We start from the raw sequence: 17376 nt of genomic DNA, 5'->3' as shown, positions 1-17376 counted from the left end.
GGAGGGAGGGTGTAGCACAGTGCCGTCGTTGACGGCAGCCACCCTCCCTTCCCTCCCTTATTGTTTAGGGTTACTGTTTAAGGGTTTTGTTGGGGATTTTGTTTGTTGGTGGTTTTTTGTTGTTGTGGTTAGGTGCATTCCGGGGTCTGCACCTTGGGGGGGGGTACTGTCACGTCCTGACCAGCAGATGGAGCTGGTGTAGTAGTTTGGGGGTCAGGACGTGGCAGTCTGGTGTGTGTCTTGTGACTCCTGATCAGGAACAGCTGGGAATCGTTGTTCCTGATTGGGAGTCACATATGTAGGAGTTGTTTGTCACTGGGGTTTGTGGGTAATTGTTTCTGTTTGAGTATTTTCCTCACAGGACTGTTTGCTGTCGTTTTGTTCATTTTGTAGTGTTCTCTTGTTTATTTGAATTAAAACTCTAATGATGAACACATCCTCTGCTGCACCTTGGTTCCCTCTTCAAGACAGTCGTTACATCTCTATGGCCAGGGCGTTACACAAGGGGTGTAGAGCCTAACTGGCATACATAAGCAGTGTGTAAGTTTCAAGTTTGGGGAAGATAATTTTCACCATAAAAATGCACCTTTATAATAAAAGCATTACATGCATAATTGCATTTGAGGCCACTTTTGTTAAGGGTGTTTTCTGCTAATTCTTACAGCCTACTACCATGTGCGTGTATAATGTGAAGAAATAGCCTCAGAGTTTATCACCATTTTAAGCTAAACGTTCTGATCTGTTGCGTCAGCCACATTGCGTAAAATTGTTTTTGGGATGCTAGTGGTTGTATTAATTTGGGATCTATCGCATCCCACAACTGTCCCAGACTATGTTTGGAATATTTATTTCTCGCACAGAATAGAATAGGTTGACCTATGTACTATGGGGGATAGTAGATTGACATAGGCTAGTGCTTTTGTTGTTCGTTAGGCCTACTCATCTTGTTAACTGCCGAAAAGTTAATGTGGACAGTTCTTCCAATATCTTCAATATGCACCTCAGAATTGGATGAGGACGTGCGCAGTTGCGTCCCGGTGTGTATGTCTTCACTTGTAGCCTGTGAAAAAGACTTGATCACGTGATGGTTTTTGATTCTCTCTCTACTGCACCAGCTGTCTCTAACTATGAATGCTCAGCTATGAAAAGCCAACTGACATTTACTCCTGAGGTGCTGACCTGTTGCACCCTCTACAACCACTGTGATTATCAATGAACGTTTGAACATCGTTTGAACATCTTGGCCATGTACTGTTATAATCTCAACCCGGCACAGCCAGAAGAGGACTTGCCACCCCTCAGAGCCTGTTTCATCTCTAGGTTTCTTCCTAGGTTCCTGCCTTTCAAGGGAGATTTTCCTTGCCACAGTGCTTCTACATATGCATTGCTTGCTGTTTGGGGTTTTAGGCTGGGTTTCTGTATAACACTTTGTGACATCGGCTGATGTAAAAAGGGCTTTCTAAATACATTTGATTGATTGAGCGCACAACAGCCACTCGCCTCAAACAGCATGGATTTTTTTGGGGTGCATTACAGCCACACAAAGGTGTTGCCACTGTGAAATTCTAGGCTTTAAAAAGTGCTTGTCAAATTGTGAATATATTTTTATTTTACTAGGCAAGTTGATTCTTATTTTCAATGGCAGCCTAGGAACAGTTGGGTTAATTGTCTTGTTCAGGGGAAGAAGGACAGATTTTTACCTTGTCAGCTCAGGGATTTGATCTTGCAACCTTTCAGTTACTAGTCCAACACTAGCTCATGCTGTTCAAGCAAATCATCATTAGAGTCGCATCATGCAGCCTTAAAATGCATAAAAAATCTAAACATATAGCCCAATGTTTGCAGAACAACTAAAGTTACATTAACAACTCTAAGTTAAGCATACAGGAATACCTATTTATTTGTTAACCGCTAAACATAAAATAGCGGCATGTGGCACTCCCTGAAATAGTTTGGAAAAATATCCTTTCTATTTTATTCAGCTTTTTTCAATTGTATTCTTCATACTTTAAAATAATGCCATGGAATTCTAAACAAATCTTGTCTGCTAAATGAACTAGTGTAGCCCACAGCCATTTGGCATAGCCACATCAGGACCTGACACAAGTACAACTCAGAGAATGCTGTTCTGTTCTTCTGAAATAGACTACATTTTATTCATATCATGCTTCTTTAGACCTGTCTATAATAAATAATGGATTTATTGTAAAGGTGTAGGCGATATTACATTGATTTATTATACTTTTTTAAAATGTAGATGTTTCAAAGGTCTGCATCATGTGTGGAAGCCACAGCCCTAGTTCTGTTTAGTATGACATGTAGCCACAATGGACTACGCTCTTAAAACTTCTTAGGGCTAGGCTTACCGTCAGCAGGACACCTGTCGACAACTTCCGGTGAAATTGGAGGGCGCGCAATTCAAATAAATAATCATAAAAATTATGGATATTAAACGTTTAGGTACATAAGTGTCTTATATCGGTTAAAAGCTTAAAGTCTTGTTCATCTAACTGTATTGTCCGGTTTACAATAGGCTTTACAGCGAAAGCATGCCATGCCATTGTTTGAGGACAGCGCCCCACATCAAAAGATTTTTCGACCAGCACAGGCTTCACAAATAGCAATTAAATATTCACTTACCTTTTTAAAATCTTCCTCTGATTTGCAATCCAAAGGGTCCCAGCTACAACATGCATGGCCGTTTTGTTAGATAAAATACTTCTTTATATCGCAAAAAGTCAGTTTAGTTGGCCCCATCGATTTGAGTAATCCACTCGTTCAACATGCAGAGAAAGGAATCAAAAAAGCTACAGCTAAACTTTGTTAGAACAAGTCAAAATACATTTCTATTTAATCCTCAGGTACCCTGAAATGTAATTAAACTATAATATTTCATACGGAAAGAAGTAGGTTCAATAGGAAAGCAAAATAAGCAGATGCGCATCCTCTTCGTTGCTCGCGCACAGACTGATTTCCAACTCTGACTCCCAGTACCAAAACTCAAAATTCTTCCTCGTTTGGGAAGAAACAAGCCTGAAACCTTGAACAAAGACTGTTGACGTCTAGTGGAAGCCATAGGAATTGCAATCTGGGAGCTGGAATTGCATATAACCCATAGCTTTCCATTGTAAGAGCATGGGACTCTCAAAAATTCCAGTTGGTTTTTCTTTGGATTTTCTCCTACTATATCAATTGTGTTATAGTCTCATACATTATTTTAACATGTCTACAAACTTTCTACAAAGTGTTTTCTATCCAATGGTACCAATTATATGCATATCCTGGCTTCTGGGCCTGAGTAACAGGCAGTTTACTTTGGGCACGTCAGTCAGACATGAAATGGAGAAAAATAGACCCTTGCCTGAAGAAGTTTTAACCTTTTCAGATGTACCAACCAACAAATGGGTGTGATCATTCTACAGTGGTCTCTGCAGCATACGCTTAAATTGGTGTGATTAGAACACTTATTTAGAATGTCCAATTTCAATTGACTCAGCATTTGAGGTAGCCACATTGTTTTTCACAGAAACATTTTGCACAAACACAGTCCTTACAAAGTTATCTCCTGAATGTGACCAGTTTATTTTTGGATGCAATGTTCAGACATTCACAGAAGTAGCGACAGCACACAATCATCCAAACCGGAAAATGAAGGCTACATTATTTTTTGTATTTTTTATTAACAACAAATCAATACAGGAAGTACATGTGTGAACACAAGTATATAAGTCCTAGCGCTAACTTAGGAATGATTGACATAACACAAGCGGTCATATTTAGATAACTCAGAAACCACAATATGAATTAGCTAATAACAATTTCTATTTATAATTCATTACATCACAGGTGAGCTCACCATTAATTGAAATAATTTAGTAAAACTCTTTCTAGAAAATGAAAGTAAAGGTAGTTTGTGCCTCTGTCAAGTTTGTTTTTTCACGTTAACCAAAGATAATAACAGGAGACAAGATGAGTTTGGTCTGTTTGCAGTGTGCATGTTGAAGGGGGTGTGTTGTATACGATCATTAACATCCCTTCATTCACTTCCTGAAGTTTACTTGAAAGATTAGTGAACCATTCCTTCACCTCATTATAACATCTTTGGTCTGACAGACGTTTACGTGACACCCAGAATGCATTGTATTATGTCAACAAACATGGCGCCACACATAGCTGGCAAATAGCTTAAAACCTCTTGCATCTAGATGTTCTGCTAGCGGAACGCCTGGCCAAATATCCAATGGAAGAACGTGGCGCGAAATACAAATACCTCAAAAATGCAATAATTTCAATTTTTCAACCATACGACTGTTTTACACCATTTGAAATATAAGATTCTCATTAATCCAACCACATTGTCCGACTTCAAAAAGGCTTTACAGCGAAAGCAAAACATTAGATTATGTTCGGCGAGTACCCAGCCAAAAATAATCACACAGCCATTTTCAAAGCAAGCATATATGTCACAAAAACTCAAAACACAGCTAAATGCAGCACTAACCTTTGACGATCTTCATCAGATAACACTCCTAGGACATTATGTTATACAATACATGCATGTTTTGTTCAATCAAGTTCATATTTATCTCAAAAACAGCTTTTTACATTAGCATGTGATGTTTAGAACTAGCATTCCCACCCAAAACTTACGGTGAATTTACTAAATTACTCATCATAAACGTTGACAAAATACATAACAATTATTTTAACCCCTGGACGGGCTCCGTCCCGTATGCGGGACGGACATCCAGCGAAAAATCCTATCCCCATTAGCATAACAAAATGTAATATTTTTTTTTTTCAAATATATGACTATGTTATATCGTTTTATAGATACACCTCTCCTGAATCGAACCACGTTGTCCGATTTCAAAAAGGCTTTACAGCAAAAGCAAAACATTAGATTATGTTAGAGGAGTATATCGTAAAAGTAGCCACATAGCCATTTTCCGACCAACCACATGCATCACAAATAACCAAAAAACAGCTAAATGCAGCACTAACCTTTGACAATCTTCATCAGATGACACTCCTAGGACATCATGTTACACAATACATGCATTCTTTTGTTCGATAAAGTTCATATTTATATATAAAATCAGCATTTTACATCGGCGCGTAACGTTGACTAACTATTTTCCCTCAAATGCATCCGGTGAAACAGCGCTACAATTTACTAAATTACTATTCGAAAACATTTTTAAAATGTAATATTGTCATTCTAAGATTTATAGATGATTATCTCTTGAACGCACCTGTAATGCCAGATTTAAAAAGAACTTTACTGGGTAATCACACTTTGCGATAAAAGGAGATGCGATACTCAGAAAAATAGGCTACCGTTACAGGTCAGCGCCATCTTGGAACAATCGCATATCAAATCTACTCTTGTATACTATTGTCAATAATCCCTTACCTTTGATTATCTTCATCAGAAAGCACTTCAAGAATTCCCAGGTCCACAACAAATGTATTTTCGTTCGAAAAAGTTTATCCTTGTTCTTGTTAGTGCGTTCTGAAGGCTGCTCCAAAACTTCCGTCGGCCGCGGGGCTACTCTTTCAATAAAATTCAGTTTTTTTAATTTAGGTTTGTTCAAACATGTCAAACGTTGTATAACATAAATCTTTAGGGCCTTTTTCAACCAGAGCTCCAATAAGATTCAAGGGAGACGATTGCATTGTCTTTCAAAACGTTTCGAAAGGGGAGGGTAGCCAGGGGCGCCGGCGTCATAATGGTGATGGCCCTCCTTATGTGACCACTTTCCACAGCGTCTCATTCAGTCAGTTTTCACAGTAGGAGACTCAAACCACTTTGTAAAGACTGGGGACATCTAGTGTAAGCAATAGGAAGTGCTCAATGAACCATTGCTCACGGTGTGATTTATAGGCAAAGTGATGAAGTTGAGTCCGCAATTCAGAATTCCACATCCTGTTACGATCGGTCTCGGGGTTTTGACTGCCATATGTGTTCTGTTATACTCACAGACACCATTCAAACAGTTTTAGAAACTTTTGGGTGTTTTCTATCCACAAGTATTAATTATATGCATATCCTAGCTTCTGAGTTTGAGTAGGAGGCCGTTTAAAATGGGCACGAATTTTTTTCAAAAATCGCTGTAGCGCCCCCTATCCTAGGCGACCGTCAAGAGGTTAAGAATTATAGATATAGAACTCCTTTATGCAATCGCTATGTCAGATTTTAAAATAGCTTTTCGGCGAAAGCACATTTTGCAATATTCTGAGTACATAGCTCAGCCATCACAGGCTAGCTATTCAGACACCCACCAACTTCGGGGCTCACTAAACTCAGAATTACTATTAGAAAATTGGATTACCTATGCTGTTCTTCGTCAGAATGCACTCCCAGGACTGCTACTTCCACAACAAATGTTGTTTTTGTTCCAAATAATCCATAGTTATGTCCAAATACCCCCGTTTTGTTCATGCGCTCAGGTCACTATCCAAAGGGAACGCGCAAGCTCATTTCCAGACCAAAAAAATTCAAAATGTTCCATTACCGTACTTAGAAGCATGTCAAACAAAGTTTAAAATCAATTTTTATGCTATTTTTCTCGTAAAATAGCGATAATATTCCAACTGGACAATGCTGTATTCATTCAAAGAGGGAAAAGATAAAATGGCGTGATCTCGTTAACGCGCATCTCCAATCTCTGTCACCAGGCAGTCCACTGAAATACTGAGCTGCTATTATCTGCCCAGAGACAGGAGATGCCTCAATCCAGTTTCTGAAGGCTTTAGAGAGCCAATGGAAGCCTTAGAAAGTGTCACGTAACAGCTCAGATACTGTAGTTTCGATAGAGAAGGAACAGAAGGACTACAAATTCGCCGACAGGCCACTTCCTGCTTGGAATCTTCTCAGCTTTTTGCCTGCCATATGAGTTCTGTTATACTCACAGACACCATTCAAACAGTTTTAGAAACTTTAGAGTGTTTTCTATCCAAATATATGCATAATCTACTAATATGCATATTCTCGTTTCTGGGCAAGAGTAGTAACCAGTTTAGATTGGGCACATTTTCTTTCCGGACGTGACAATACTGCCCCCTATCCCAGACAGGTTAACATTAGCTCATTATAATCAGTACAACCTTCAAAAAAGTATTTCACACACATCATATGTGTCCATTACAATCTATGCAATATTTGTAATAAATACTTGAAAATGTGAATAAAGCTGTAAATATATTATGCTCCATACATACATACATACATACATACATACATACATACATACAGTATGCTACAGTAGACACGACAACATGATATACAGAAAATAAGACAATTACTTTGATAGGAACGCACACATGTCCAAAGTTATTATATTGTAAGGAAAACAACAAGGAAGGCAATGCAAGCACCAGCCAGAAAATGTGCCAGTCTGCTTACTTGATCTGCGGGAAACACTGGGGGATGTAATTGGGCTTTCCTTTTTGTAGTCTTATGTTTCTGATGACTTGCCTAAATTAATGAATAATTATTTATTTTTGATGGTGTATATTTTCTATGGATTTATTAAAAAAGAAGCCCACCCACATCTGCACACATCTACACAGTAAAACTTTCCCCTGCAAATGTACAGCATTATACTGGCACCACAGTGGCCAGCTTAATATTGTAAGTTTGCTTTACAGAGAGATGCTGTAATATGTTTTACAGTACTATTTTCCTTACTGTAAAGACATATTACGCATCCTTGCTGTACGTTTACAGGGATGCTGTAATGTTTTGAAGTAAGAAAAATAGTACTGTAGAGCAAAATTACAGTATTAAGCTGCCAACTCTGGTGCCAGGATAATCCTGTACATTCACAGTGAAATTCTACCTGAAATCTAAATGTAAGAGAAACAATACATTTGTACATAAAACATATTTATTAAAATTGGTAACAACATTAATTAAAAAACGAATTAACAACAGAATTGACAATAGAAGTAACAAGAAGATACAGTTCCAGTCAAAAGTTTGGACACACCTACTCATTCAAGGGTTTTTCTTTATTTTTTACTATTTTCTAAATTGTAGAATAATAGTGAAGACATCAACACTATGAAATAACACATATGGAATCATGTAGTAAACAAAAAAAAGTGTTAAACAAATCAAAATATATGTTATATTTGAGATTCTTCAAAGTAGCCACCCTTTGCCTTGATGACAGCTTTGCACACTGTTGGCATTCTGTGAACCAGCTTCATGAGTTAGTCACCTGGAATGCATTTAAATTAACAGGTGTGCCTTGTTAACAGTTCATTGTGTAATATCTTTCCTTCTTAATGTGTTTGAGCCAATCAGTTGTGTTGTGACAAGGTAGATTTGGTATACAGAAGATAGCCCTATTTCAAATCAAATCAAATTGTATTAGTCACGTGCCAAATACAACAGGTGTAGACCTTACAGTGAAATGCTTACTTACGAGCCCTTAACCGACAGTGCCGTTTCAAAAAATGTGGATAAGAATAAGAGATAAAAGTAAAAAGTAATTAAAGACCAGCTGTAAAAAATAACAATATATACAGGGGTGCCGGTACAGAGTCAATGTGCGGGGGCACCTGTTAGTTGAGGTAGTATGTACATGTAGGTAGAGTTAATTAAAGTGACTATGTATAGATGACAACAGAGAGTGACAGTGGTGTGGAGGGGGGGGGGGGGGGGGCAATGCGAATAGTCAGGGTAGTGATTTGACTAGATGTTGAGGAGTCTTATGGCTTGGGGAAAGAAGCTGTTTAGAAACTTCTTGGACCTAGACTTGGCGCTCCAGTGCAGCTTGACGTGTGGTAGCAGGGAGAACAGTCTATGACTAGTGTGGCTGGAGTCTTTGACAATTTTTAGGGCCTTCCTCTGACACCGCCTGGTATAGAGGTCATGGATGGCAGGATGCTTGGCCCCAGTGATGTACTGGGCCGTTCGCACTAGCCTCTGTAGTGCCTTGCGGTCAGAGGCCGTGCAGTTGCCATACCAGGCAGTGATGCAACCAGTCAGGACGCTGTAGAACCTTTTGAGGATCTGAGGACCCATGCCAAATCTTTTCAGTCTCCTGAAGGGGAATAGGTTTTATTGTGCCTGCTTCACGACTGTCATGTTGTGCTTGAACCATGTTAGTTTGTTGGTGATGTGGAACTAGAAGCTCTCATCCTGCTCCACTGCAGCTCCATCGATGACATTGGAGGCGTGCTCGGTCCTCTTTTTCCTGTAGTCCACAATCATCTCCTTTGTCTTGATCACGTTGAGGGAGAGGTTGTTGTCCTGGCAAGACAGGGCCAGGTCTCTGACCTCCTCCCTATAGGCTGTCTCGTTGTTGTCGGTGATCAGGCCTACCACCGTTGAGTCATCAGCAAATGTAATGATGGTGTTGGAGTTGTGCCTGGCCGTGCAGTCATGAGTGAACAGTGAGTACAGGAGGGGGCTGTGCACGCACCCCTGAGGGGCCCCTGTGTTCAGGATCAGCGTGGCAGATGTGTTGTTACCTACCCTTACCACCTGGGGGCGGCCTGTCAGGAAGTCCAGGATCCAGTTGCAGAGGGAGGTGTTTAGTCCCAGGGTCCTTAGCTTATTGATGAGCTATGAGGGCACTATGGTGTTTACATTTACATTTACCTTAACCTCTATGGGCTAGGTGGGACGCTAGCGTGCCACCCGTGGTGCACTCCATCAACAGCAGGTGCATTTCAAGAGCGGCAAATTTGAATCCAAATAAATGTCAAAATTCAAATTTTTCAAACATACAACTATTTTACACCCTTTGAAAGATAAACATCTCCTTAATCTAACCACGTTTTACGATTTCAAAAAGGTTTTACGGCGAAAGCATAAATTTAGAGTATGTTAGGACAGTACATTTACAAGAGTTGTGTGTAATGTTTTGTCAATTCAAAGCCCGGGTCACCAAAACCATAAAACCAGCTAAAATGATGCACTAACCTTTTACAATCTCCATCAGATGACACTCCTAGGACATTATGTTAGACAATGCATGCATTTTTAGTTCTATCAAGTTCATATTTATATCCAAAAACAGCGTTTTACTATGGCATTGATGTTGAGGAAATCGTTTCCCTCCAATAACCGGCAGTCAAGTCAGCGTCACAAATTAAATAATTAAAATTAGAAAACATTGGTAAAATATTATATTGTCATTTAAAGAATTATAGATTTACATCTCTTGAACGCAATCAACTTGCCAGATTTAAAAATAACCTTACTGGGAAATCACACTTTGCAATAATCTGAGCACTGGGCACCGGAAAAATACGAGTTGCGATACAGACTAGACGTCATGTTGGGGAGATCTAAAATCGAAAATACTATGTAAATAATCCATTACCTTTGATTCTCTTCATCAGATGTCACTTCCAGGTATCACAGGTCCATAACGAATGTAGTTTTGTTCAAAAAAGCTCATCATTTATGTCCAAAAATCTCCGTCTCGTTAGCACATGATGTAAGCCAGCCGGACTTCTCGTCATGAACGAGGGGAAAAAATATATTTCCGTTCGTTCAAACATGTCAAACGTTGTATAGCATAAATCATTAGGGCCTTTTTTAACCAGAACATGAATAATATTCAAGGTGGACGAATGCATACTCTTTTATAACGTATTGGAACGAGGGTACCCAACATGAACTCGCGCGCCAGGTGTCTAATGGGACATCATCGTTCCATGGCTCTTGTTCGGTCAGATCTCCCTCCAGAAGACTCAAAACACTTTGTAAAGGCTGGTGACATCTAGTGGAAGCAATAGGAAGTGCCAAAATATTCCTAAGCCCCTGTGTTTTTCAATGGGATAGGTTTAAAGTCAATACAACACATCAGGTATCCACTTCCTGTCAGAAAATGTCTCAGGGTTTTGCCTGCCAAATGAGTTCTGTTATACTCACAGACACCATTCAAACAGTTTTAGAAACTTTAGAGTGTTTTCTATCCATATATAATAAGTATATGCATATTCTAGTTACTGGGTAGGATTAGTAACCAGATTAAATCGGGTACATTTTTTTTATCCAGACGTGCAAATGCTGCCCCCTAGACCCAACAGGTTAACAAACTGTAGCATACCCCTGAAGCCTGTGTGCTCAGTTGTCAGTCCCCTGTATAGGTTTGAGGATGATAAACTAGTTTTTCTGTGTCCGTGTTTTGTTTTTCTCTTACAGGTTGAGCGGGAAATAGCGATTCTGAAGCTCATAGAACATCCTCACGTTTTAAAGCTGCACGACGTCTACGAAAATAAGAAATACTTGTGAGTATCGTTATCGCCTCTATGAATTCAATCAAATTGTTATGTTCCTACATGGGGGAGGGTATTAGCATCTGAAGTCTACTTAGCGTCCAATCCGTAATTGGATTGGTATTGTAATATTGAAGATAACAGAAATTATATACCCCTTCACATGATACAATGATACACCATGATACACCTCTTCATCCTTAAGAGTCAGGGACTACTTCCTGTTTCACCAGCCATTGTGTCGGTCCCAGTCATCTGTAATAATATTGGATATTATGACAGCGAATGATATTAACTGTATGTCTCCCCCAACACGTGATAGTCAACAACATCAAACCCTCTGAGCTTGACAGCCAAACAGCCAATTAGGGCTAACCCTTTCTGTTAGGCTCCGCCCTCAGAGATCAAATCGAACCATCTGATTGGTTACAGGCAACACTAAATGTGACAGAAGGGTAGATGGCCCATTAGTGTGAAGCTAGTCGTTTATTCATGCTCGTTTGAGTTTGCTAATAGGGCCAGAAACCCTCTATTATGTAAACACTACGACAGGCTTAGAGTCTGCCTCACAAATGGCACCCTATTCCCTATACAGTGCATTACTTTTGACCAGAACTCTACAAGCCCTGGTGAAAATAAGTGGTCTAAATAAAGAAAAGAGTACCATTTACGACACAGTCAATGACGGCACTGAATTAGCGAACATTAGCCATGGAGAGTGACACCCTCATCAGTCTGGTCCAGCAAGACACACACACACACACACACACACACACACATACACCCATGCATCCAAACATGTGCATGCACAGACAAACACGTACACACACACCACACACACACATAATCTAATATTAGCTATGGTGAGTGGCAGGTCCATCAATCTGGTGCTGTAGCTGTATTCTCCAGAGGACTCATATAAGTCCGAAATGGCACCCTATTCCCTATACAGTGCACTACTTTTAACCAGGACCAATAGGACTCAGTTGTGCACAAAATGTAGGGAATAGGGTGCCATTTCGGACACAGCCATTGCTTACTCCACCAGATTGAATAAATCCTCTATAGGCCTTAAAGGCCAAGTAGGACTACACAGAGTATTTATACATCATATTCTACATGTTAATGTAATATAATTTGTCATATTTTGATATAAGCATACAGTGCCGTGAAAAAGTATTTGCCCCCTTTGTGATTTTCTATATTTTTGCGTATTTTTGATACTGAATGTTATCAGATCTTCAACCTAATACGTAATACCTAATCTGAGTTAACAAATAATAAAAATATAAACTTTAACTATATATACAAAAGTATGTGGAGACCCTTTCGAATTAGTGGATTCTGATATTTTAGCCACCCCCATTGCTGACAGGTGTATAAAATCGAGCACACAGCCATGCAATCTCCATAGACAAACATTGGCAGTAGAATGGCCTTACTGAGGATCTCAGTGACTTTCAACATGGCACCATCATAGGATGCCACCTTTCCAACAGGTCAGTTTGTAAAATTTCTGCCCTGCTAGAGCTGCCCTAGTCAACTGTAAGTGCTGTTGTTGTGAAGTGGAAACGACTAGAAGAAACAATGGCTCAGCCGCGAAGTGGCAGGCCACACAAGCTCACAGAACGGAACGGCTGAAGCATGTAGTACGTAAAAATCATCTGTCCTCAGTTGCAACACTCAGTACCAACTTCCAAACTGGCACTGGAAGCAATGTCAGCACAATAACTGTTTGTTGGAAGTTTCATGAAATGGGTTTCCATGGCCGAGTAGCCTCACACAATCCTAAGATCACCATGCGCAATGCCAACCGCCGGCTTGAGTGGTGTAAAGCTTGACACCATTGGACTCTGGAGCAGTGGAAACGTCTTCTCTGGAGTGATGAATCACACTTCACCATCTGGCAGCACGACAGACAAATGATGCCAGGGGAACGCTACCTGCCTAAATGCGTAGTGCCAACTGTAAAGTGTCGTGGTTCAGGCTTGGTCCCTTACTTCCAGTGAAGGGAAATCTTAACACTACAGCATACAATGACATTCTAGATGATTCAATGCTTCCAACTTTGTGGAAACAGTTTGGGGAAGGCCCTTTCCCTGTTTCAGTATGACAATGCCCTCATGCACAAAGCGAGGTCCATACAGAAATGGTTTGTAGCGATCGGTGTGGAAGAACTTGACTGGCCTGCACAGAGCCGTGACCTCAGCTCCATTGAATACCTTTGGGATAAATTGGAACGCTGACTGCTAGCCAGACCTAATCACCCAACATCAGTGACCGACCTCACTAATGCTCTTGTGTCTAAATGTCACCCTATTAGGCACAAATTAGGCACATTTGGGCAGTCTTGATACAAAATGTTAAACAGAAATGCAATGGTTCATTGTATCAGTCTAAAATTTTGCACATACACTGGTGCCATCTAGTGCCCAAAATCTACATTGCAACTGGGCTGGAATAATACAGCCTTTCGCTTGTATTTCAAAGATGATGGTACAAAAAACATACAGAAGAAAGTCTGTTTTTTTCTTTGTATTTTCTTTTACCAGATCTAATGTGTTATATTCTCCTACATTCTTTTCATGTTTCCAAAAACTTCAAAGTGTTTCCTTTCAAATGGAACCAAAATATGCATATCCTTGCTTCAGGGCCTGAGCTACAGGCAGTTAGATTTGGGTATGTCATTTTCGGCCAAAAATTGAAAATAAGGGGCGGATCCTTAGTTATGCAACACCCAATTCCCTTGTTTGTAAAAGTATTTGCCTCCTTACACTCAATAACTGGTTGGCCACCTTTAGCTGCAATGACTGCAACCAAATGCTTCTTGTAGTTGTTGATCAGTCTCTCACATCGCTGTGGAGGAATTTTGGCGGAGTCTTTTTTCCCATAATTGTTTAAATTTAACTTGGCAAGTCAGTTAAGAACAAATTCTTATCTACAATGACAGACTACCCCGGCCAATTGTGCACAGCCCTATGGGACTCCCAATCACGGCCAGATGTGATGAAGTTTGAATTCAAACCAGGGACTGCAGTGATGCCTCTTGCACTGAGATGCAGTGCCTTTGACCGCTGCGCCACTCGAGAGCCCAAGTCTTACATGCGGAACTGCTTTAACTCAGCGACATTTGTGGGTTTTCAACTGCTCGTTTCAAGTCCTGCCACAACATCTCAATTGGAATTAGGTCTGGACTTCCAAAACTTCAAATTTGTTTCATTTGAACCATTTTCATGTAGACTTGATTGTGTGTTTTGGATCATTGTCTTGCTGCATGATCCAGCTGTGCTTCAGCTTCAGCTCACAGACGGATGGCCTGACATTCTCCTGAATAAGTTAAAAACAATACAAAAAATAAGAATAAGAAATACATAGCAATAAAAATAACAAATAATTGAAGAGCCGCAGTAAAATAAGAATGTGAGGCTATATACACTATGTATAGATAATAACAGAGAGTAGCAGCAGTTTAAAAGATGGGGGGAAATGCAAGTAGTCTGATTACAGTGGGGGGAAAAAGTATTTGATCCCCTGATGATTTTGTATGTTTGCCCACTGATAAAGAAAGGATCAGTCTATAATTTTAATGGCATTATTATTATTTGAACAGTGAGAGACAGAATAACAACAAAAATATCCAGAAAAACGCATGTCAAAAATGTTATAAATTTATTTGCATTTTAATGAGGGAAATAAGTATTTGACCCCCTCTCAATCAGAAAGATTTCTGGCTCCCAGGTGTCTTTTATACAGGTAACGAGCTGAGATTAGGAGCACACTCTTAAAGGGAGTGCTTCTAACCGCAGCTTGTTACCGGTAAAAAGACACATGTCCACAGAAGCAATCGATCAATCAGATTACAAACTCTCCACCATGGCCAAGACCAAAGAGCTCTCCAAGAATGTCAGGGACAAGATTGTAGACCTACACAAGGCTGGAATGGGCTACAAGACCATTGCCAAGCAGCTTGGTGAGAAGGTGACTACATTTGGTACGATTATTCGCGAACGAAAGAAACACAAAATAACTGTCAATATCCCTCGGCCTGGGGCTCCATGCAAGATCTCACCTAGAACTACACGGGAGGATCTTGTCAATGGTCTCAAGGCAGTTGGGACCATTGTCACCAAGAAAACAATTGGTAACACACTACGCCGTGAAGGACTGAAATCCTGCAGCGCCCGCAAGGTCCCCCTGCTCAAGAATACATATACATGTCCGTCTGAAGTTTGCCAATGAACATTGAATGATTCAGAGGACAACTAGTGAAAGTGTTGTGGTCAGATGAGACCAAAATGGAGCTCTTGGGCATCAACTTAACTCACCGTGTTTGGAGGAGGAGGAATGCTGCCTATGAGCCCAAGAACACCATCTCCACCGTCAAACATGGAGGTGGAAACATTATGCTTTGGGGGTGTTTTTCTGCTCAGGGGACAGGACAACTTCACTGCATCATTTGACAGGGCCATGTACTGTCAAATCTTGGGTGAGAACCTCCTTCCCTCAGCCAGGGCATTGAAATTGGGTCGTGGATGGGTATTCCAGCATGACAATGACCCAAAACACACGGCCAAGGCAACAAAGGAGTAGCTCAATAAGAAGCACATTAAGGTCCTGGAGTGGCCTAGCCAGTCTCCAGACCTTAATCCAATAGAAAATCTGTGGAGGGAGCTGAAGGTTCGAGTTGCCAAACGTCAGCCTTGAAACCTTAATGACTTGGAGAAGATCTGCAAAGAGGAGTGGGACAAAATCCCTCCTGAGATGTGTGCAAACCTGGTGGCCAACTACAAGAAACGTCTGACCTCTGTGATTGCCAACAAGAGTTTTGCCACCAAGTACTAAGTCATGTTTTGCAGAGGGGTCAAATACTTATTTCCCTCATTAAAATGCAAATCATTTTATAACATTTTTGACATGCGTTTTTCTGGATTTTTTTGTTGTTATTCTGTCTCTCACTGTTCATATAAACCTACCATTAAAATTATAGACTGATAATTTCTTCGTAATTGGGCAAACGTACAAAATCAGCAGGGGATCAAATACTTTTTTCCCCCACTGTATCTCCTGTGAGCATGAGCAGCAGTGTGTGGCGTTTTCCTTTCTGTTTTCTTTGAAAAGTGTCCCAGAGGAAAACATTGATCCTTTGGATGTCTCTCAAGTGTGATGTTTAAAAAAGCCCCCTCTTCTTAATTCTCTCTCTCTCTCTTCTCAATTTCTTCTTTCTTTCCTTCTTTCTTCCCTCTTACTTTTTCAGACTCACTTATTTCATTAATCTTTCTAATTTCTCTGCCCCCCCATCTCCCAGATATCTGGTGTTAGAGCACGTCTCAGGGGGAGAGCTCTTTGACTACCTGGTAAAGAAGGGACGGTTAACACCCAAGGAGGCCAGGAAGTTCTTCAGACAGATCATCTCTGCGCTGGACTTCTGCCATAGTCACTCCATATGGTAAGCACTTTCTATATTCATATTATCCTTAAGACTTACTGAGAACCCTTTTGTGTTCCATTTAGGATCCTTTCCACAGAGGGCTCTACATAGAACCCCAAATGGTTCTATGTGGAACTATAAAAGGTTCTCCCTGGAACCAAAAATAGTTATCCTTTGGGGACAGCAGAAAACCATTTTGGAACCCTTTTTTTCTAAGTGTGTACAGAAGCTGATGTCGCAAAGGCCAATTGGAATGTCATAGGAACTAGCAGTCCTTAGTCCAATGGATGTTGTTGTTTGGTTGCTATCTATGCTAGGGTTTGACCAGTCCTTTTCTTTTAATATCATGTACAAATTTCTTCTTCAGTAGAAATGTACCCTTGAGGAACCTATTCCTCAAATTTTAAAACGCTTTGGATATCATTACACATGTAAGGTGATAAAAACTAAAAGCAGATCTAGCAAACTCAGTGAAGATCGAAGGGATCTCCAGAGTTAGCCATCCCCGCGTTCAGATCACTATCCAAAGGCATAATGCGCGAGCATAAATCCAGACACGAAAAGTCAAAATATTCCATTACCGTTCATAGAAACATGTCAAACGTTGTTTACAATCAATCCTTAGGGTATTTTTAACATAAAACGTAGATAATATTCCAACCGGACAATGGCGTATTCATTCCAGAAGAAAAAGAAGGAACGGT

The 17376-nt window shown here is 40.2% G+C and overlaps 1 protein-coding gene across 1 annotated transcript in view; it reads left to right on the top strand.

Moving 5' to 3' along the window:
• The window catches only part of brsk2a (BR serine/threonine kinase 2a), a 572400-nt gene that overhangs the window by 405497 nt on the left and 149527 nt on the right, over nucleotides 1-17376 (top strand). The window contains exons 3-4 of the mRNA XM_082956614.1: nucleotides 11171-11256; nucleotides 16550-16690. Coding sequence (XP_082812740.1) covers nucleotides 11171-11256; nucleotides 16550-16690 — 227 coding nt within the window. The remainder of the gene's footprint in view (nucleotides 1-11170; nucleotides 11257-16549; nucleotides 16691-17376) is intronic.

Source organism: Salmo salar, chromosome 10 (genome assembly GCF_965601325.2).
Source record: "Salmo salar chromosome 10, fSalSal1, whole genome shotgun sequence".
NCBI lineage: Eukaryota > Metazoa > Chordata > Actinopteri > Salmoniformes > Salmonidae > Salmo > Salmo salar.
This window is presented reverse-complemented; position numbering and strand designations above follow the sequence as displayed.